This window comes from Callorhinus ursinus, unplaced genomic scaffold, assembly GCF_003265705.2.
Source record: "Callorhinus ursinus isolate GAN/ISIS: 27379988/994484 unplaced genomic scaffold, GSC_fseal_2.0 scaffold6, whole genome shotgun sequence".
Lineage (NCBI taxonomy): Eukaryota > Metazoa > Chordata > Mammalia > Carnivora > Otariidae > Callorhinus > Callorhinus ursinus.
This window is the reverse complement of record NW_027397068.1, coordinates 63,102,279-63,126,052: the sequence shown is the minus strand read 5'-3', so window position 1 is coordinate 63,126,052 and position 23,774 is coordinate 63,102,279. Positions and strand designations below refer to the sequence as shown.

Genomic DNA, 23,774 nt, shown 5'->3' with positions numbered 1-23,774 from the left:
GGGAATATGTGCCCTCAAAATCGAGTCCTTTCCTGTGACCTTCCAGAGGCGTCCTTGTTAAAGTGTGTTTAACTCCAGGAGGCTGAGCATCGTAGTTTTGGGACAAACACGGAGGAGGTGATGTGCCACGCAAAGAGGCTGCTATTGAGCCATCCGGTTTCTTAGTAGCGGTCTTCTGAGGTTCAGAACATCTCTTGCTTTGGGTCAGTAGCAGTGCATTGTCAACAGCAGGATCTCGTTTGGGGCTTTGAACCTTTGCGATGGAGGGCGTTGTCTTTTGTGGCACTTGTGGTACAGTCTGAGGGGAGGGGTCCGTCACCTTGCCAGGCACATCCTTCTCAGCAGCAGGCTCTCCTTGAAGGTTATCCAGGGAATGGGATCGGGGCCAAGTTTCCACAGTCTGGGGGCCCTCCAGGGTCTCACAGCTCCGACAGATGGAAACAGGGAGGCTTCTTCGATTCTGGTTCAAACCAGTCCCCCATGGCTGCTCACAGCACTTGGAAGCGTGCGGGGTACGGCCACTGCCCAGCCTGGCCTCCTCCCCCTGCTTCAGTGGGTCGGCGGACTTCGTTAAAGGCAGGGTTGGGTAGTTGCCCAGCTCATTCCTGTTGAAAGACTTTAAGCTGGACTCTGCCGACGACTTGACAGAGAGAAGGCCAGGCTTCCGACTCTTGCCTGTGAGACAAGAAATATTTTACAGTCGTTTAAAAAAAAAAAAAAACAAAATCAAACTAATGTGTAAAGATGTGCTAACGTAACTGAAATCTCCAACTCCTGTGTCCTACTGTTGAATTATACCAAGGACAGGAAAATCACCATTTATGGCATTGGGTGAGATAGGGTTATTATGGCCCCATTTTTATTTTTAGAAAGAATTCTCAGATTTATTAATGGACTCGTAGAGACTGAAATTGTCATGAGGAAAAGAAATAGGCTGTGTCAGGCAGTAAAATAAATCTAGGCCTAATGTCTGCTCCTATCTGCAATCAGTGTAGAAGAGTTTGATCATCCGGAGTACCCCGTTTAGAAACCACACGACGGGATTTTTGTTTAGGGAGGACAATTTCCTGAGATCAGGGCTGCGAAGGGCCGGTGGATTGAATTCTGTCAGTGCCCCCCTAACGTTCACTGGTGACCACGGAACTCTCAAAGTACACCTCCCGCTAAGCTCTCCCCTCTTGCTGGTTTGTTGGTGTCTGTGAAGTAAATGCATCCTTGAAACAAGTCAACCAACCTTGGTACAAGTAAGTAAACAAGCTTCTGAGTATTTTGCCTGAGACAATCTATAAAATATTGATATGGTTCTAATTTCCAGGGGAGCAACAACCCTGATTAAAATCAGTTGTCAGGCTGATAACTGAACTTACTAACCAGACATCATCTACTAATTTGATGGTTGTTAGTGGAGGTCACCTGCTAGTATTGCTTGATAAGCTTTAGAGAGAATTTACTTTGTGTGGTCAGGCCCTGTGCTAAATGCTTAGTTTTCATCAGTACTTTTAACACACACACATACATCCCATAATTAACCCCTTGCTATAGTTTGGTTAACCCCATGTTTGATGTGTGTTTTGACGATGGGTTGAAATGCCTGAGAACACTCCAGATGATCCTACTATTCCAGGCTGACAGAAAAAGATAAAAATTTTAAACCCATGTCAGGTTTGGAAGGTACAAAGCAATGGCAGGCTCTAATCTCTGAAAGACCACTATCTTGTAACTAAAGGCTTTCTTCCTGGTCTATTATTTCAGTAAACACTTCTAATGAAATATTTTAATTTAGAATTTCGACATCTCCCCATTAAGCAATCTCAGCCTTTCAATAAAAAAGCAGTAAGGAGACATCGGGTAAAGGATGGATTTGATTAGGAAGGAGGAGTAGGGATGGTGCCTATTCTAGGAACCTGGATATGGGTACTTTTGGGTAAATGAAAGACATTCTCTCATAAAACCTCTGGGTGCGTGCCGTACAACTGAGGGAAAAGGAACACGGAGAACAGGCCAGGGCACCGTGACATTACTACTGGATTGGCCATTATCAGCAGAGAAAACCAGATTCCTTCCAGGATTCCAGTTTTCTACCAAACTCACTCATTCCAAACTGATAAGACTAAATGTATGATGTCAGGCATAAATCCAGACACTAAGACAGATGGATAAGAATGGGAGCCACCTCAAACAGACTTATTAGTGGCCCCATCTTTTTATTTTTATTTTTTAAGATTTTATTTATTTGACAGAGAGAGAGACAGCGAGAGAGGGAACACAAGCAAGGGGAGGGTGAGAGGGGAAGCAGGCTTCCCGCTGCGCAGGGAGCCCCATGCGGGGCTCGATCCCAGGACCCTGGGATCATGACCTGAGCCGAAGGCAGCTGCTTTAACAACTGAGCCACCCAGGCGCCCCGGCCCCATCCTTTTAAATCAGACACAAATCAACATATTAAGTATTTTGCACTTGGCAAAGCAGAGGCATGGTCAAATGGCCTCGGTCCTCCCTTATGTATAATAATGTGAGGCCTCAGATCCCACTGCCTGTGCGTTAGCAACATGCTAAGCACTATAGGTTATTATTTCATTGTTACATGGAGAATGTCAGCCTGTTGTTACTCCTAAGTATACTGACTACGGTCCCATTTTATTAGTTATCACAGATAAAATGGAAAGGGGGAATAGTTCTTCATAAAGCATATCCTGCTAAACATAAAGTGTAAAAATTGGTTAAAATAGAGAATTCTTAAAACCATTTTAGTGTAAATTTTAGATATATGGCTTTCCTTCCCTTTAACTGTGAATAGAAGCTGTGTGTATAGATTACACTACCACATTCTACTTATACTGGAAAGATCCCTGAGTTCACCTTGCCGGTGAAGTATGGTTTGCCAGCTTCTATCGTTCCTCAGCAGGTGCACCTGGATTCTTTTGAGCATTAAGTCGGTCAGTGTTATCTGTGAAATCCTTACCAATCCAAAAACAGTTTGGAGAATGAAATTCCTGAAGACGTTTGGATGTGGAAAGGTTATTAACAGGAAAGAAAATAACCTTCAGGACTTACAGGAGGACTTAGACGTTTACTGGAACTCGGGGGTGGCTGTGCCCTAGTGCTCCAGTGGCGGGTTTTCTAGTGTTCACGCATAGTTCCCGCACAGCGTTCCCGCAGAGCTCCCACACAGCGTTCTGTTAGTTTCAGGTGCACAATACAATGATTCAACGATTCCGTGCATTTCTCAGCGCTCAAGTGTACTCTATCGCCTTTGGCTCTTCCACCCATCCCCCCATCCACTTCCCCTTTGTTCTCTGTACTTAACAGTCTCTCTCTTGTTCGTTTTGTTTCTTAAATTCCACATGTGAGTGAAATCATATGGTATTTGTCTTTCTCTGATTTATCTCACTTGGCATTATACCCTTTAGGTCCATTCATGTTGCTGCAAATGGCAAGATTCTATTCTTTTTTTATGGCTCAGTAAGATTGCATTGTGCATATATAGCACATCTTCTTTATCCATCTATCAATGGACATGGGTTGCTTCAATATCTTGGCTATTGTAAATAATCCTGCAATTAACATAGGAGTACATATATATTTTCAAATTAGTGTTTTCATTTCCTTTGGGTAAATACCCAGTGGTGAAATTACTGGATCATATGGTAATTATGTTTTTAATATTTTTTAAAGATTTATTTATTTTGGAGAGAAAGAGAGTGTGAGTGGAGGGAGGGGCGGAGGGAGAGAAGCCAACTCCCCTCTGAGCATGGAACCTGACTCAGGGATCAGTCCCACCACCCCGAGGATCATGCCCTGAGCGGAAATCAAGAGCTGGATGCTTAACCAACTGAGCCACCCAGCTACCTCTACTCTTCTTTAAATGTTTGGTAGAATTCACCTGTAAAGCCATCTGGTCCTGGACATTTTTTGGTTGAGAGTTTTTTTTTTTTAATTATTATTATTATTTTTTTTTTTTTAGAGATAGAGCGCCTGCACATGTGCAGGTCAGGGAGGGAGGGAAAGAGAGAATCTTAAGCAGGCTCCACGCTGAGCATGGAGGCCCACACAGGGCCGGATCTCACAACCCTGAGATCATGACCTGAGCCGAAATCAAGAGTCAGATGCTTAACAGACTGAGCCACCCAAGCGCCCCTTGTTGAGAGTTTTTTTTTTTTAATTACTGATTCAGTATCATTGCTAGTGGCATTGTTGATGGGATAGTGGTGAGCAAAACTGCCTTCCAATTTCATTGCCAGTAAATGGTCTCTTCAAATTTTCTGTTTCTTCCTGATTCAGTCTTGGAAGGTTAAGGTTGTCCAATTTGTTGGCATATAATTTTTCGTAACATTCTCTTGTCCTTTGTATTTCTGGGCGTCAGTTCTTTCTCCTTCATTTCTGATTTGAGTCCTCTCTTTTTGATGAGTCTGGCTAAAGATTTCCAATTTTCTTGATCTTTTCAAAGAACCAGCTCCTTATTCCATCTGTTCCATTTTTTTTTAGTCTCTATTTCATTCATTTCTGCTCTAACCTTTGCTTCTTCTACTGGCTTTGGGCTTTCCTCTTCTTTGTCTAGCTTCTTTAGATGTAAGGTTAGGATGTCAGAGATTTTTCCTGCTTCTTGAGGTAGGGCTGTCTTGCTATAAACTCCCCTCTTAGAACAGCTTTTGCTGCATCCCAAAGATTTTGGACCATTGTGTTTTCATTTTCATTTGTCTCTATGTATTTGTTGTTTCCTCTTGGATTTCTTGGTTGACCCATTCTTTGTTTAATAGCATGTTATTTAGCTTTCATGCATTTGTGCCCTTTCCAGATTTTTTCTTGTGGTTGATTTCTAGTTTCATACCTTTGTGGTTGGAAAAAATGCCTGAAATCATTTCAACCTTTTTGAATTTATTGAGACTTGTTTTGTGGCCTAACATGTGATCTCTTCTGGAAAATGTTCCATGTGCACTTGAATGTGTATTCTGTTTTTGGGTGGAATGTTCTGAATATATCTATTAGGTCTATCTGAGCCAATGTGTCATTCAAAGCCACTGTTTCCTTGTTGATTTTCTGTCTAGGTGATCTATGCATCGATGTAAGTAGGGTGTTCAAGTCCCCTACTATTATTGTATTACTGCTAACTTCTCCTTTAATGTCTGTTAAATTGCTTTATGTATTCCGGTGCTTCCACGTTGGGTGGATGAATTTCTACAGTTGTTATATCCTCTTACTGGACTGTTCCCTTTATCATTATGTAGTGTTCTTTGTCTCTTGTTACACCGTTCGTTTTAAAGTCTATTTGTTCCAATATAAATATTGCTACACCAGCTTTCTTTTCACTTCCATTTGCATGGTAAATGTTTTTCTATCTTTCCGCTTTCCCTCTGTATGTGTAAAGGTCTGAAATAAATCTCTTGTAGGCAGCATATAGATGGGTCTTGCTTTTTTCAGTCACCCCATGTCTTTGGATTGGAGCATTTAGTCCATTTACATTCAAAGTAATTACTGGGGCGCCTGGGTGGCTTAGTCGGTTAAGTGTGTGCCTTCGGCTGAGGTCATGATCCCAGAGTCCCAGGATCGAGCCCCATGTCGGGCTCCCTACTCAGGGGAGTCTGCTTCTCCCTCTGCCCCTCACCCACTTGTGCCTGCTCTCGCGTGCTCTCTCTCTCTCTCAATAAGTAAAATCTTTAAAAAAACAAAACAGCCCAAAGTAATTATTAAGTATGTAGTTATTGCCATTTTGTTACTTGTTTTACAGTTGTTTCAGTTCTTCTGTGTTTCTTTCTTCTCTTAATCTCTTCCCTTGTGGTTTGATAGCCTTCTCTAGTGATATGCCTGGATTCCTTCCCCTTTATTTTTATGTATTACACGTTTTTGATTTGTGGTTACCATTAGTTTGAAATTAACTTTCTATGCACATACAGTCTATATTAAGTTGATGGTCACTTAAGTTTGAAATCATTCTAAAAGTACTAAATTAACCCCATGTTTTCCCCCCACCCCCATGTTTTATGTGTATGATGTCATACTTTACACCTTATTTTGTGAATCACTTAACTGATTTTTATAGATACAGTTGATTTTACTGCTTTTGTGCTTTAACCTCCATACTGGTTTTGTGATTGATCTACTTTTATGTTTGTATTTTCCTGTGAAATTTTTTCCTTTCGTAAGTTTCTTACTCCTGATTAGGGTGTTTCCTTTAGACTAAAAGAATTCCCTTTAGTGTTTCTTGTAAGGCTGGTTTAGTGGTGATGAACTTCTTGAATTTCTGTTTGGGAAATGCTTTTTCCCTCCTTCTATTCTGAGTAATAGCCTTGCTGGGTAGGGTATTCTTGGTTGCAAGTTTTTGTTTTTTCCCTTTCAGCACTCTGAATATATCCTGCCACGCCCTTCTGGACCCTCCAATGTTTCTGCTGAAAAATCAGCTGATACAGCCTTACGGGGTTTTCCTTATACGTTAACTGTTCTCTCGTGCTGCTTTAAAAATTCTCGTTGTCTTTTTTTTTTTTTTTTTTTTTTTGCCAATTATTATGTGTCTTGGTGTTGACCTCCTTGGACTGATTTTGTTGGGGGCTCTCTCTGCCTCCTGGATCTGTATGTCTGTTTCCTTCCCCACATTAGGGAAGTTTTCAGCTATTCTTTCTTCTTCTTCTTCTTTTTTTTTTTGCTTTTAATTTGTTTACTAGAGAGAGTGAGAGCAAGAGAGATCACAGAGGTAGAGGGAGAAGGCAAGGGAGCCCAATGTGGGGCTCGATCCCAGGACCTGGAGATCATGACCTCAGCTGAAGGCAGACGCTTAACTGACTGAGCCACCCAGGCGCCCTACAGCTATTATTTCTTAAAATCAACTTTCTGCCCCCCTTTTCTCTCTCCTTCTGGGATCCCTATAGTGCGAAGTTATTACGCTTGATTATTCCATTAACCTATTCTCATTTTTTCTTTTGTCCTTTTGATGTTCAGCCTGGTTGCTTTCCTGTACTGTCTTCCAGCTTGCTGATCCATTCTTTGCCTCCTCTAATCTACTACTGACTGCTTCTAGTGTATTTTTAATTTCAGTTACTGAGTTCATCCCTGATTGGTTCTTTTTCATATTTTCTATCTTTGTTGAAGGTCTGAGATCCTCCACTCTTCTCAAATCCAGTAAGTATCTTTATGACCATTATTTTGAATTCTTCATCAGGCATATTTAGCTCTTTGGCTGTGGTTTTGTCCTGGTCTTTCATTTGGGACATAGTCTTCTGTCTCCTTATTTTGTCTAACTCTGCATTTGTTTATTAGGAAAGTCAGTTATGTCTCCTGATGTAGCCTTATGAAGAAGAGGCCTGTGGTCCCCTGTTCACCTCAACCAGGAGCTTCAGCGGTGTCTTAATTTGACAGTCTTCTATGTGGACTGCGTGTACCGTACCCTGCTGTTGTGCTGAGCCTCATCTGCCTTCAGTCCAGTCGGCTGTTGTGGGCTGGGTTTGATCCCTATGCTGAGAGTCAGTCTGGGGTGGTCATGGGCTTGCAGTTGGGTGGTGTCTGCAGTCAGACCAGATGCCTGCCCTCACCCCGCTTGCAGGGGCTGCTATCATGCTCAGCTGCAGGGGGTTCTCCCTGTGTCGTCCTGAGAAGCTTCTGTTAGTGGGCAGGGCTGGCACTCAGGCCAGGTGCTTGCCAGCACTGCGGACACACTGATCCACAGGGCGCTCGCCCTGCACTGCTGGTTATAAGGTTTGGCTGCTGGGACTGAGTATGCTGGGGTGTGTGGTTATCTTCTCTCTGAGAGGCAGGAGTCACTTGGGAGAGACGGCAGTCCCTGCCACAGCTGCTTCTAGGATGAGACCTGGTGAGATCCGCTTTGGAGGGAGTCCTGCCAACTGAGGTGGTTTGGATGGGGCAAGTCCACAGGAGAACACGGGGGCAGGGTGCGTGGTGTTAGCAAGGTAGGTGGAGAGTGTTCACCCTGTTTCCTGCAGGTGGTCCAGGTGAGGGTGGAGGATGATGGCACCAGCTGGCTCTTTTGTTCTTAGAGAATTCTCCTAAAGATCCCTGTCTCTCCAGCACCCATTCTGAGATTACCCCAGGTGCTTTTCAGACTGCTGCTTCTATGCCATATCTCAGCAGGCTTGTTATGCTAGCTCTTTAAGGGTGAAGACTATTTCCTATCCCCCTCGGCCCTCCTGGAGCTGAGCCACTGATTTTCAAAGTACCTGGAGTTAAGCCCAGCTGGTTATTAAAAACCCACAAACTCGAGACCCACTGGTCTTCAAAGCCATCTTCCATTGCTGGTTCCCCATGTCTAGGGGTGCCTGGTGTGGGGTCTGTTCTCTGTTCTCCGGTGCATTTGGTGTCCCTCTTGTTTGTGGTTAGTCTCGCCAGGAGTTTGGTTCCTGACCACGTCTCCACCCCTCCTACCTTTTTAATATGTCCTTCTCTCGACAGTTAACTGGAAAGTCTGTTTTGCTCGTATTTGGGTTATTTTCTGGGTTGGATGCCCTAATGTGGCTGTTACCTAAGTTGTGTCCATGGGACAAGGGGAGCTTAGGATCCTCCTACTCTGCCATCTTCCCAGAAGTCCTCTAGCTGGGTTTTCAGTCCCATCTTAACTGAGGCTGCTGTAACAGCCTCGGGAGAACCACTGTCTTCCCAAATTGATAAAACACTTCGGCACAGTTCATGGATCAAATTTTGAGGTCCCCAAAATGCTCATCAGATTGGGATTAGGGTGAGGTGAGCAAAGTGCCGAGGGGCACCGGTGGAGGTGATTGCTGTCAGGATCAGGCAGGTACAGGTGAGTAGCTGAGAGTGCGTACCTCCTTAAAGTGTGCCCCCCCGCCCCCCCCCCGCCCTGGTTTGAGAGCCCATAGTGGCTCGCAAACTATTTGTTTAAATTCTGACCTACAATAAGAAACACATTTTCCATTCAGCCAGTACACACACATGCAGAGAGGGACATTCACATTGAAACAAAGGTTACAATAACACTATCAGTCTTACCTTTGGAACACACCCTGGTATTTTCTATTCTGTTTTCAAAACTGCTGTTCATGACCCTCTAAACTGATTTTACAATCCACTAATTAAACTGCAACCTGCAGTTTAAAAAGCTTTGCTTCAGTGGGTGCTCAATATTTTAACGCATGGGCTACTTGATAGGATTCCAACGACAGCTAAAAACTGTCAACCCTGGGCATTTTTCACAATGGTCTTCGTGTGTTTGACAGAACTTCAGGGGACCCTTTACTGCTGTCTCTCATCTTGCTCTAATAGGAGGAGCCTGGGGGCCACAACAGAAGCCCAAGCCACCCATGATAAAACGGGATGCATCGGACCCCACTCCACATAAGCCGCCTTCCTGAAATTCCCTATCGACTGCCTGCCCGGTAGGACAGGGAAGAAACAAGACGCGTAGCCTTCAGCTCACCCTCTGTCTCAGTAATTGCTCCGCACTCAGGCCATACCGGAGGCGTTTACAATACCGCTGCTTTTGTGACCCTGATGGATGGTCTACCTGGTAAACTGTTTTCCTTAAGGACCTAACAGCTCCCAGCACTCAAATGCTGGTTTTTGCTGTGAAGAGAAAAGGACACATGAGACACACAATTTAGGTTTTACAGCTGCAGGTATTTTGGATGCAGTTTATTTGCCTCACACAGCAGTCGGGAGGAGCAGAGACTAACGACTGGGAGTAACGGCTAGGAGGGAGGAAGTCAGACAGGAAGCGATTATTGCCGAGGTCATCATGGTAATAGAATCCTCCTTTTTCAGAAAATCGTACTTTTCAAATCAGGTATTTTCAAAGTGTCCTTTTTAATGACGCCTCATTTATAAAAAGATCAAAGCTGAAGTGCAGAGGTGGCTCAAGGCAAAGACGCCACAGACGAGCAGGGCTTACGGGCTGCCTAACAAGCACCGGCTCCTTTAAACACACCTCACATTAATCTCTGCAGTCAATGGAAATACTTCCCTAGTGAGAACCAGAACAGCTTGGTTTAAGATTTGAATAAGCAAGGGGGGGTGGAGGGGGAGAGCGCGGTGGAGATACCATGTTCTTAACTGTCAAGTGGACCAGACAGAGAAGATGAACAAAAACAGTCACACCTATTTTGAAAACATCTTGCTTTTCAAGAGCTTTGTGGTGTGAGTTGTGGACTTCTGGCAATTTTATACCTTGCTCGCATACTGTCATGCTGCTTTTCAAAGTGACATTTATGGCTGCTCCTGTGGTGCCAAAACCTATCTATTGAACACCTTCTATGTGTGTATAATTATGAAGGATATATTATAAGTGAACCACCGATTTGGACTGTGTTTGTCATCTGCAGTGAGTCTGGCATTCCATACTGCAACTACGGGCAAAAACATTCTCCTTCCAGTGAGGAGACCATGGGTGGGCCTGGCCTACTGATGTGAAGTCTGGGGACTATCACTGAGCCCCAGTCATGCTCTCTGAGGGAGAAGGAAGTACCATATTAGATGTGTGTAGTTGGGTGATGTCTAGCTGGCCTGAAGTTTTGAGATTTTTTTTAAAAACAAAAACGTAGTATTTTAAGATTTAATCATATAGCCTATATTTATTCAGAGATGTAGCTTCCACAGAAAGGAAGCAAAGACCGTTTGGATAAAGTCAGTCTTTCTACTTTATTTCAGAATGAATTTAGGTGCTTTTGCATTGTCATCTTTGGTAAACAGATAGATTCCGGCAGTGGTACATCAAAGGAGTGCCTGCAACCGTGATCCACAAGAGAACAAATAAGCCTGCTTCCCTGGGCAGTGTCCCAACACCGAGGGCCGCCGCGCTTGGGCTGACTGCCCAGTTCGTAGTCTGTGTTTTACAAATGCTAGGTATTAATATATCATTACTTTGTTTAGCTCTTAGAACAGTCTGTAAGAAAGGAACTCATTTACTATTTCAGTGGTGAGGGGGGTCAGAGGCAATGAAGTCATTTGACCAAAAAGTCTTGGGCTTGTAAATGCTCTATTCAGGGTTCAAAGCCCCCAAGAGCAGGACTTCCGGTTCTAGACCCCACGGCCCTTTCCATGACCTACGCTGGGGCTAAGGCGCTGAGAGCTTCAGGGCAACGGGAAGTTGAGGGGCCTATCTTTGACACCCAAGTGTCTTAAACTCTCATTTATGTGTGAACTGGGATGGAAGACTCGTTTCTCAAAAATGTCCATTGCCTAGTTTCTTGAGAGATGTTCAGTCTTTTTAAGAACCTTATTTAAGCACCAGTAATCCTGGAAAAAGTGGTCTCCCTGTTGCCAGTATCCCCCAAAGCATGGCTCAGGCTCAGGAAGAAAATGAGTCATAAATGACCCAAATGGCTTGCATATTAAGGCGCACTCATAGTTCTCTGTGTGGACATTACCGTGTTCCAGGTTCTCACTGCTTTCATAGCATCCTGAGTCTCGCGGAGAGCATCCACTCAGGCCCTGGCTGTCCACCAGCAGCTTCTCCTGAGACCCTGACTGGTCGCTGTTACCTAGAAGGTAAACGCACAGCACGGAATCATAAGGGGAAGGAAACGCAGAGGTTTCAAAGTCAACCACATCCCGATTTTATCATGCCATCCCCACACATTTTTAAGCCTTGAACTTCTGGCAGAGAGCGCTTTTAAAGTGAATGAAATAAAAATGAATGGAGGAGATCGGAACACATTTTTTATAAAGTATACCATGATGATAAGTTCAGAGGGAGAGCATATAGTCTTTTAAGTTACCCAGAGGATGACTCAGGCCAATCAGGAAGAGGGAGAATTCAGAACACTGTGCGAGCAGCCAGGGCAGCTTTCTGAGAGATGGTACTGGAAGGCAGGAGTGAACATGCCCCGTTCACAAGCGGGTTACCTTAATATTTGTCTTCCAAGTTATCTGTCACCAGCTTTCCCAATTTGGAAGCCAGTGTGAAAGTGCTAAATGAAATACTGAATTTTATTACAGTCCGGGAGCATTCTCAGGTCTTGCTGACAAGCACTGGCTCTTGTAGTCTCTCAACAGGAATAAGGCTGGCAAATGGGAACATGAACCCCTAACCTGATGGGGGCACAGGTTAAATCCTTCTGTTTTTGTTGTTCGTAATGTGTTTGTTAGGAGGTTTCCTCTCCTTCTTGGCCTCTCCCTTTGTTTGGGGTCAGCATCTCTATTCCCTGTACACAAAGGTAAGACAGGGAAAGTTCAGGAAGCCCCCTCACTTGGACACTGAGTCATGAACACTCGTCAGGTGGGTGACTGAAAGAACCCTTAAGTACCTGGTGTTTCTGTCCAGGGAAAGTGCCCCAAGTCAACCCCATGGGAAATAAGGGGGGGGAGGGGAGACCCTTCATCACTCAGTCATGTCACCTGCACATTCTATAAAGAGGGCACATAAGGCCTTCATGGGAGCGAGGTTAGGAAGAACATCGTTGTATTATGCAGAGAAAATACTTGGTCACATAAAACAGAAACCAAGAAAACATTTTCTGCATAAATGGTTTTAAGTTTTTTTCCTTTCTCTTCACTGCCCCTCCCCCGACCACATACATAAGGAAAAAATAAAAAAACCAGAAATCTGATGCCGTTTCTCAGGTCATTAAAAAATGTACGGTAGGAAGGCAGACGACCGCCATTCTGCCCCACACCAGCTGTCCCTCCTGCCCACTCTCTACTTCCTGTTGGCATTTCTCACACGAATCCTGGCAGAGGAAGCCCTTAAAGTAGAATCCCAAATTAAGAAGTGCTATTTTTTAAATGACTAATGAGAAATTAATTGGAAGCACAACAGCAAAACCTTCACCCTCCCCCACACACAAAGTAGAACATTCTAGAGTGATGTCCTCATTATGTGGAAGAGCCTGTGGATTTGAAGTGGCCTTTGTCCTCATCTAGTATGTTATTTAGGAAAATGATATGTGTAAAATGAGGGCTTTGAGCTATCAGTTACAACCCAGGAGGAGGAATCAATGTAGCTTGTCCTTAGCGAGACAGTTCAGTGTACCGCCTCAGCCAAAACACACTCCGAAGTGCTGACCGATGGGAATAAAAGAGAACGCTTGTCCCCGTCACTGTATCAAGATGCAGACTGTGTCTGCATCTTTGGGGCTGCCAGCCTTATCCGACACAGCAGGGTGCCTGAAAGCCAGTTCAGGGGATACGGTCCTGAGGCCTACATTGAGGCGCTATGGTCACTTCCTGAAAGATCCATTCAGCAGCTACTTAGCAGGACCCCAACGATCAAGTTTAGGAAAAGTCCCTCACACTAAAAGCCAGTATTTACCAAGTAACTTGCCCTCTTTGATTAGGGAGAGCTCTTAGATGGAAGGGCAGATTCAAGGCCACATCCTCTCCCCCACTGACTACCATGAATGCCAAGGTACAAAGGAGAAGAAAGAAGGTGAGCTTGGACCATGAAAATTCTCATAGTCAAATAAGCTCAGAGGACTGGGTCTGGAGGGCTGAAACCCTGTGTGGGCATGACCTGAACTTGGACCTGAAGCCCTCCCCCATCTCACATACACACAGGGAGGAAGAATAACCTCGGGAAGGAAGAGGGAAGGGAATGGGATTCTTGGATAGCCGGCCTTTTCAATGAGCTTGCAACAGTTCTTTGTATTTCTTTAAAACAAAATTGAAGCAAATAGGCCAAAATGTTAGCTTTAGTTAGATTTAAGAAGTAGATATGTGGATTTTTTTCTCTGTACTTTTCTGTATATTAGAAATAATTGCTGATGAAAATTCTTACTACAATTCTTTAAAAAGAGCCTTTATTTGGCAGGCCTAAGACAGTGGTTTTGGTGTCAGTGTAAGGAAATGCCATCAGACAATTAAATGGAACCCTGTACGAAGGCCTGCATTCCCCCTGCACAGATGTGCAATGAGAGAGACTGGTGGGTCTGACTGCCAGCTCATGCTGGAGATGTGCTTCATGCTCTTGTGGGGTGGCTAAGCGAGAAAATCTACAAGATCTCAGTAGATCTCTGGACCGATCAAGTGCATAGAAATTTAGTTTGACAGAAATCTATGGTGTTCCTTTAGGTTATCAGTTACTTAAATACAATTTAACTGCACTGAATGTAAAGTCTTATAATTCTAGGATACGTCTGGACCCAGATCATTGGCACTAACCAGCACCCTGGAGCCCCCGAAGCCTTTGAGAACCAGAAAAAGGAAGGGCTACTTTGTACATTAGCGACAGTCTAAGCAATGGCACAGCACAGATTTGAAATGGTATTTATAAAGAAGCAAAGAGCCCTCCTTAGACTTCTGAGTATGCATCATGATAGGCAGATTCCCTCCTATAAAATATCCCTTGGTGCAGACCTCAGGACCTGCTCCCCCCGAGGGGCAATGAATCTGAGCCAATGTGGCAGGAAAAAAACGAAGCACAGATCCACCCTGTCTTATCCTCAGGGTGTAGCTTCGCTCCTATGCTCTGAATGCTACAGGAAACGTAATGGACAGGGTTTATAAACCAGCTGTTCTCAGTGGCTGAGGAAGAGCAGATGTGGTCCAGGAGAGTAGATGATTTAATGTTGATTGATATTAATACAGCTGGCTAGCCACACCAGGCACTGGGCCAGGAGGCTCTCTGTCCACAACCTGGCCACACGCCCCCCCTCCCCAAGAGACAGCTCCCCTACCAAAGAGACCCAATATGAAGCACAATTCTCTTTTCAAATCTATCCCTGAAGGCAGTATGTTTATCTAGGGTTCAGACATCTATTGGAGGGTGTGTGGTCCTCTATGTTTATTGGTTAATTTAGAGGGAGGACTGATTAAGCAGCAGTGAATTTCACTGTACTGACTCACTGGCTTCCATGTGTCTTGGGTCTGATACATTCAGTAATATGGATTTTTTTTTTTTTCCCCACCATTAACCTTGGTTTTGGTTTGTCTTTTAGCAATAGAAATGCTATTAGCTGGCGAAGCAGAGCACTTGAAAGAAAATGCATTTGAATTCGATAACCAGAAAGGATACTCCCCTCGTGATGAATAATTTCAGGGGTATTTTTGATGTCAGATTCAAGAATAAAGAGCAAGATCAGACGAGGTTAATGGAGCAGAGGATACAGTATATTCAAATAGACTCCATAAAAGCTGGGAGCTTACTGAACTCTGCCCATGGACTGTAGAAGTGAGCTCTCGCCCTGGCAGTCTCTGCTCTCCACAGTCACCTCTGGTAGCTCCTGCTGCTGCAGGGGAAGCCGATGAATGTCATTTGTTTATTAACCCTCCCATTCGATCAGGAAACCTCTCTGGAGTGCTTTGAGAAGGGACTGGCCCTTGGCTGGGCAGGACACTCCCAGTGCGTCAGCTCCCTCTATCCCCAGGCATCCTGAGGACAGTGCCCAAGGGGGCCTCTACCATGTGAAGAAAACGTAACTCGTTTCTCAGTCACTGGGAGCAGCATTTTCCTCAAATGTGACCTAGAAACATGCCAGGAAAAGCACCAGCAGTAAGGTTTTCTTTTGCTCTCCCACCAACCAAAAGGGCTACGTGGGGGAATTCACGCCTTTGTGCCATTTGACATAATACACGACAGACCCCGGCTCTGGATGCAATAGGACCGAAGGCGGGACTGTAGGGACCCGAGTGTGTGTCTGAGCTAACGAGGGACCCCCGGGTGCGGGGAGGAACTTACTGTCATATTCCTGTAACAGTTCCACTGCTGTCAGGAGGACAGCCCTGTGTTCCGGGTCCCTGATATTTAACTCATCCAAGTCTTCCTCCTCCAGGAGCTTAAAGGTGTCCAGGTCTTCGTACCCATTGAACAGGAAAGTGGGCATGTGCTCCTAGGAGGGAAGGGAAGGAAGCCAGGGGTGAGTCAGCAAGCGCTGCTACGTGATGCTTGACCAACACCCAGCCTCAAACCCCTGAACCCTTTCCACGGTCACTTTCATGCTAACTGGAAGATTGGTAACTCTCATTTATAATGTGTTCTGTACCTCCCAGCCACCCAGCTTAGCAGGCGGGCAAGGCATCGCATTAACCACGGGTTACGAAGATGTACCTTGCAGGCTGAGATGGACCCCACGGGCTTGCATTTTAACTGTGCCTCTGCCCCGACTGAAGCCTTTAATGCCACACAACGCACCATGGAGGACACTTTTCTTTCATTTACAGAGCTACTGAGATCCAACTCAAAGCCCTGTGCCTTCCTCAGGAGCCAGAGAATTTGCAAGGAGGACACAGAATCTACTCTGTGGCCCCAGTGTACTAGATCCTAGGAATAATTGGGGGGCAGGGGCCGGTGGGTGACTCCTCACAGCCTGGGGAACCCAGTGAGCAGGGCGCCAGAGCTTTGTGCTTACAGCTCTTTGAAAGCTATTCTTGGGGCTAGCAGCAAATTTTGACCCGGGGCTTGTGCGGTCGCCCCAGCAGAGGTCAACAGCAGCATTAGCATACTGGTACCTATTTCTGTAGAATAACAGATACTCATCCTAGTAACGGGCTGCCTTGCTGGACGACACAGATCACCTGCCCCCTTCCCTGAGAGTGCCCTTGCTTAATTTAGGAAAAGGAAAAGGCAACAGGGTGCCATGTGTGACCGGAATGGGACAAAACTGACTTTCAGGTTGATCCGATCAAGGAGATCTTCCACAGATTTGGGCTGGGGTAGTCTTCCTTTTCTCCTCCTCCTGGTGGGGCGCTTGGGCTTCTCTTCTTCCTCATTTAGCACATCTACATAGATGAACTTGAATGTGCCGACCTTGTTGTTCAACAGACCCATCCAGGTGCCCATGGGTGGCTTGCTGATGATATCGATGATGTCTCCTTTCTGTGGCCCAGGGAACAAAGATCTTTCCATTAGATCCATCTCTAGGCATGAACCATGCATCAGTTAGATGTGTTCATCACACAGATGGGAAGCTACTGAAATCACTGTACATAACCTTGGCAGAGAGCCAGATTCCATGCAGGCCTGAGGTCTCCTACCCTCCACCCCCTGAACCATGAGATGAAGTGTGGCCCAAGTCTTTCTTGGTGCTTATGGCTAGCTGGGCACCTAGCCATCATCCAGAGCTCCTATTTCCTAGCGAAAGACTTCCCACCAAGCAAATGCCAGCACAGTCCCTGGTCTGGAAATGCTTCAGACACTGTGTGCAGCTCCATCTGTCCCGTTAAACATCACTCGTCAGTCGCACACAGAAGACAGTTAAGGTTTCTTCAGCTGGACAAAGACAGGCACTGGGAGGGTGGAGGGCAACAGGAATTCTAAAAGGCAGCTCAGGTCGCAGGGAAGGGCTGGGGATGAAGCGGTGATGACAGAGGATTAACACAAGACTCACCTCTGTCCTACATGCTAGCTGGGTCTCTGTACAGAGGAGACCAGTTTATCACCGTAGCCAAGATACTGGCCAGTGTGCACCAGAGGAGCCCAGCATTCAACAGCAAGGAAAACAGACCACCTCTTAAAGACATGAAGAGCCAGGCTGAGGCCAGGCACAGACCCACCTTGAGCTTGAGCGAGTCTGTGTCGTAGGGACTAGGCGTGAAGTCGGTGTGCACCCTGGCGCGCCCACAGAAGGGGCCCCGGTAGGGGGGCTCCTCATCATCACCGTCTTCCGACTTGACACTCTCCCTGTTGCTGGTTGAGGAGTCAGTGGTACTTACTGTCTGACCACCTGCACAGGAAAACCAGGAAGAACAAGGGTCAATGCAGACTTCCTGCACAGCGAAGGTTAAAGGCATGAAAGCTATCACAGATCAGGAAACTCAGGGACAGAGCAGGGAAGTCACAAGCCACAAGCACACGTCAGGACTGCCGCAGGGCTGGATCAGGATGCCAGGGCATCAGAGTTTTTGGATTGTTATCCCTAATCAACCACCTCAGTAGACGGGGAATCCAGCAAGTTGTCTTTATGACCTGGGAATCCAGGAGATACACAGACTCCCTAACGGAGGACACCACAAGCCTTCCACAGTCATAACCTCTCCAGCTTACTATTTTTACCCCATTTTACAGATGAGGAAACTCAGAGAAGTCAAGGAACTTGCCCCAGACCAGTTGCTTTGAAAATGGTGCTTTAAATTGCTCTCTTCTCCCCAATACCCTCAGCCGACACCCAGTGAGCCCTGGAGTGGTCGAGCAGCACTTGTTACATGTGACATTTATAATTCTCTCTTCCCACACCTCTTCTTTTGTTGGTCATTTCATGAGCCTTTCCCCTTGACTTGTTCCTCTCCGTTCTCCAGATCCTTCCTCTGAGGTGCTTTCTCTATTTTCTCCAAAACTCGTCACCCCCTCTTTTGTGCCCCTGCTATATACATCTACTCCTGAACAAATACGACTCTCGGCCCACATATTTTGCGGGTCTGTCTCTAATAGCACCCTAAGGGTCAGAACTCGGTCTAACTCCTTTTTAAAGTGCCTGACTCTGACACTCAGTAAAAGGCTGATTTTGACTCCAGCTGCAAGCACATATAATGACAAATCAGACGTACTCATCGAGCTCTGCCCACTCAGAGAACTGCGCAGACTCTCTACGGAACCTCCGGCTTTGAGCTTGGGCTTGTCCATGTGTTCACCATCCGGCTGTGAAGATGGAGGGGAGCCAGGCATGCCATCAAGGCCCAAGTCCTGGAATGGGTTTCAACAAAATTAAGTTGCATCAGAGTGGATGGATGTCGTTTTATAATTTAAGGCAATTGAACCCTCCACGAAATCAGTTGCATCCATTTTGATAGGCATATTTGATTCCGTACCCAATATTCTCCTCCTTTTTAATCTAGACCCTTGCTTCAGTTTAGAGTTGTGGCTCCCATAACTCAGTCATTTTTCATGCTCAAATAGATACTCTTGAAATCTCCAAGAAAAATCTATCTACCCCTGAGAACATTTCTTTAAAGGCTTAGAGACTTCTAGCATCGTCTCTAGGCCAGTGATAAAGATGGAGTTCAAATGCAGATCAAGTACAATCTACCAGTAAAGATCTGGAAGTACTATCAGAAAATATTTAATCTATCAGAAACATTTACACCTAAAAAAGAAAAGGCCAGATTCTTTTTCTGTTTACAAAAATTCTTGAAATTAGCTAATGAAATACCAATTTAGAATACAGATATATAGCCAAAATACCATTTTTTTTTTTTTTTTTTGGTCTGTAATAAAATTTCTCTGTGTCACCATTTGGTTTTTGCTTCTTTTACTTCTTTTGTGTGTTGTTAGTACAAAGCTTTGAGGTCCCTTTCGGGTCAGAATGCTGACAGGAGTGACTCAGCAGTACTTTTTCACTTTTGGGGTGGCTAGGTAGCATTAGCTTGGCAGCTGCTGATCTGCACATACAAGCACAGCACGCTCACGTGATTGATGGTGCTATAGGGATAGACAATATCATGCTTCAAAACGTTTGCAGTCAGAATGGTTTACTTGCCAAAACAGACCACTTTCTGGCACATTACTTGGCCACGTGAGCACAAAACCATCTAAATGAAACCTGTTATTTACATAGTGCCGAATCATCAGAAGGGCTTTAACGCGATTCTGCGAGTCCTGCAAACATTTAAGGACAACAGTAATGGCAAGCTTCTGATCCAAAACTTTTTTTTTTTTTTTTTTTTTTTTAGTAAGCTCCACGCCCAACAGGGGGCTTGAATTCATGACCCTGAGATCAGGAATCACATGCTCTATGGACTAAGCCAGCCAGGCACCCCCGAAACACATTTATGCTTTATATTTAAGGAAAGTGAGCAAACAAGCTCAAATACAAAACAGAGGTGCCATCACTGAGAAGTAACTGAAGCTGCAGAGTACGAATTCCTGCATACATTTTCATTACTCTTTCTGAATCATCAAAAAAGTCATTTGTCCAGTTATCTTTTTTTAACTTCTGGAAAGAGCACACAAATTTTGAAAAACAGCAATATGAAGTAGACATCTCTGATAATGTATGTCCTCAAATGCTTTTACTAACTTATTCATCACATGTTTATTGATTACCTACAAGAACAAGTACTATTCCAGGTGCGAGGCATACAGGAGGAACAGAGCAAAGATCTTTACCATAATGGTTGATATATCTACTAAAATGTTAAACAAAAACAAAATAAAACCTTGCAACATTAGCCTTTTCTCTCCAAAAGGCATTATTCTGATCACTTATTCCTTTTTTTTCCTCCACTCACATGAAATGACTGCTTTTAAAAAAGAGAACTAAGCCTCCAAGCCTGCTATATAGTACTAAAATCATAAAACACAGCTCAAGATGACATTAAAGTTCTATGCTCCTGATCTGTAAAGCAGAGACCCCCAAAGAATGGACGTGTACAAGAGCTTTTAGTGGCTATTTCAATTCATGGGAAAAGCAAACTTAAGTGCTTGAACTTCGTGATGCTGCATTCAGTGACTGGTGTGACGTCTGCCTCACAGGAGAGTGCACTGTTTGCCTCATTGCTGGGCAGAAATCTAGGAACTGCCATTGCTCCCAAGCCCATAGGGACAAAAAAGGAAAATAATCATGGGGAAGACATACAGAACACAGCCCAGACTTCCCTGGAGGTCTAACAAGCCAGAATTTCTCAGCCTGAGCATGGTCAGCATGTTGGATGGAGAACTGTTGGGGGGAGCCGCTGTAAAATGTTTACCCACATCCCCATCCTCCCTCCGCCAGATGCCAGCAGCCGCCACGCCGCCCCAGCCCAACCCGGTTGTGACTGTCAAAAAGAGCCCCAGCTGCCCTGGGATTGGAGGGGGACCCCCCTCCCCCCACGAGAACCACCGTAATATGAAGACACTGTGCGGGCTTTGTCTGCATCCCAGTGCAGGCCACTGGCTAGCTGGCGGTGGTCAGTGAGTCAAACAGGGAGATGCTTGGATGGGAGCTTACAGTGTCCACCAGAGGGCGCAAGCTGAGCGAAAATGTCTGCTTTCCCTGTTTTTATTTGGTGGCTAGAGCAGCATCGCTTACCTATTTCCAAGCAGACAAACATCCCATACACAGGTACCTCAACAGACTACAAAGTGAATGCTATAAAGGTGCAAATGGTCAAAATCACCTCAAGGCTCAGCTCTCCAAATGCCTTTATTCCCTCCACCCACCCAGTTCGGACAGGAACTGGTCACGTTTCTCCTGATGAAATTAGACAACTAGAGGGGGTCTGTGCTGTGCTACCTTACTGGCCACAGAGAGAGGTCCAGTTAGCGAAAACGCCCCTGCAGAAACGACAACTGTGGGCAGCCCTGCAGCCAGACTTTCCGAGTCTATCTGCTATGAGCTTTTAGAGTAACTTCCACTACACCTTTTAAAAAAGTCTGCTGTCTAAGGAAACTTGAGTGTCTTTTTCAGCTTTGATTCTGGTAACACCCATTTTGTAGCAAGGAATATTTCCGCAAATAAAATCCTTCCTTTGTATCAAATGTTAAGTGCTTATGGCACTAAGAATAATCGTTTCTTTACATGTTGTCTTTTTCTCGTGTGTCTGTAAAAGACAGGGCCCAAATCGTGGATCCTCAGCACTGAGCATGGACCACTCTAAGTGCTTTATAAACATTCACTGACTCTTTGAATAAATGTCTATCGAACTTCTGTGTCCATGCTCCTAGAGCCTGGTTAATACCAATGCTTTGTATTTAGCACCCTATCAGATCTCAGACTGACCATCCTCGGCTCGGCTCTTGGCTCAGGAGTTGCATACCTGCTCAGAGACAGAGCTGCTATATTTTTTAGACATTCTCTTCCTCATTGTCTCTTTCACTGATTTCACCTTTTTCCCAAGAGAGATGCGGGAGGCAGTGGGTGATTTGATAACTTCTTTGTACACAAAATCTCCTTCTTTACTCTGCAAAACAAAGTGTTGTAAGTAACTTTAACCACAGACAAATGAAGCCCTGAAACAGGTTGTATTATTCAAACCATTAATGTTCTACCTCTCAGAAAAATACTGGCATCCCCCAGGATCTTGAAATTTTTTCCTATGTTACCTTAGTGCTATGTTATTTGTCTTTTCGATTTAAAATTAAAAGCTACTCACTAAGGGGCTTTTGCATGTTTGTTTAAAGTGAGATGTGGGTCACATTATTTTTTTTAACCTTAGTATATTTTCCAATTATACTTTTCCTCATTTTAGCTACCCAAGGGGACGGCATTTCATTAATAAAGAGTGATTATGTTCACATAATCCTGGCAGTGGGGAAGAAGAGGGTACTACTGAATCACCGCAGGTGAAGTGGTAAGAACAGAATGGCCAGTCTTAGTCATCAGAAGTCCAACGTCTCATCGGACTTACAGCCCTCTAGAGCTCCGTGTGGTCAAGTACTAAGAGTATGTACATTTCCTTCTCTGAACAAGTTAGACTTGTGGTCACCTCTCATTCTATCTTTCATTGAAAAAAAAAAAAAAAAAACAACTTTCTGCTGAGAAAGGAAAAAGAAATCATTCTTCTCTCATTTTTTATTAAAGATTGACTACATAAAATTACTGGTTTATGAATCAATAAAATTTGATATCCAAATAAAATATTGTTATCCTTCCAGGAAATTCTCAAACACTTCAAAAATCACAGATGGGTATTTTAGCCAACACGTGACATATACATCAATATAAAGCACGGAATTTTAATTTCATAGTTTTGGAGAAAATGCCTAAGGGGAAAACAAAACAGTAGGTAAAATTCACCTACATCCTTGGAGCCTCACAAAGAAAACCTCAGGGAACAGAGTATGTACACCACAGGGGTGGCCTGTCCCCATGGTGACCCAGAAGGTGTGAGGCCACTAGAACCTTGGCTCCAAAGAGTCTGGTTTGCTCCGGGCCCAAGGAGACTGGGTTCATTCCAGGACACCCCAGATCAGAAAGACCTAGACTCCTAGAGGGCCATGCACTTGGCCTGTGGTCAGATTGGTGTCTCAGAAATGCTGGCACAGACTCTCGCCCCCATCACAGGGCTCCATCCTGGCACACCACCTGTGTGTACCGGTTGTGTGCACTGGCAACGAGTGTGAACAAAGGGCATGTGTGCTCAAATGGCTAGGACCATGGAAGCCAAACTCCAGACTGGGTTTGCAACTTGAAGAGAACCAAAAGCGAAGGCATCATGGGGACAGAGGCGGTCATTGTTCATTGCCCATGCAACAGCAGAGCATCTCAGACAGGGAGAACAGGGCTTCCTCCATATACGATGCGGCATCACCGACATTACCCACCATCGTTTCTCAGAGACACTAAACATGCAACTGTGTCAGTCCCATTGCTTGAATGCAAACCTTTTTTGCTTTTCCTCTGACATATACTAACCATTGCATCAGAATTGTTGCTGCCAATGTGTAGAGAGCGGTTCGTCAAGTCAAATCCTCCAAAACTGCAGGTTCTCTGTGGAAAGGAGTGGGTAGGGTGGGAACAATCCAGTTACGTTTACATCAGCCGACCGTGCACCAACCCAACACATTTCCCATTTGCAGGACGATCATGAACCACAACTACGTTACAGGATGAAAGTAGGGAACAAGAAATGATGAGAAAAAAAATACATGATTCATGTTTTAAGGAAATTTCCCTCGTGTTGTCCTTGCAGAGGCCACTGGAACTGGGCCTACCTCAGAGGTCTAGAATCCCCTTAACATGCAAAAACCAATTGGTTTAAAACACACACACACACACACACACACACACACACACACACACACACACACCAAAAAACCACCCACATGTTAGGTGCTCTAAGATTCCCTGTCGTTTAGCAACAACAGATCATCCCCTTCCAGTCCCCTGATACCAGCTGCACCCAGTAGTGATGGTGAGGGCATCCATGTGCTCAGAGCGGTCTTGGAAACCCAGGTCTGAAATCCTACATAGGTCTGCCACTGACAGCAGGCTTTTCTAACAGACTCTTGTTTTGTTTGGTTTTAAATTGCT

General features: G+C 44.9%; 1 protein-coding gene across 1 annotated transcript in view; it reads right to left on the bottom strand.

Moving 5' to 3' along the window:
* SASH1 (SAM and SH3 domain containing 1) overlaps positions 1 to 23,774 on the bottom strand; it is a 193,251-nt gene that overhangs the window by 6,394 nt on the left and 163,083 nt on the right. The window contains 8 exon segments of the mRNA XM_073894060.1: positions 2 to 675; positions 11,319 to 11,432; positions 15,566 to 15,716; positions 16,493 to 16,702; positions 17,380 to 17,549; positions 18,370 to 18,505; positions 21,559 to 21,702; positions 23,157 to 23,231. Coding sequence (XP_073750161.1) covers positions 2 to 675; positions 11,319 to 11,432; positions 15,566 to 15,716; positions 16,493 to 16,702; positions 17,380 to 17,549; positions 18,370 to 18,505; positions 21,559 to 21,702; positions 23,157 to 23,231 — 1,674 coding nt within the window.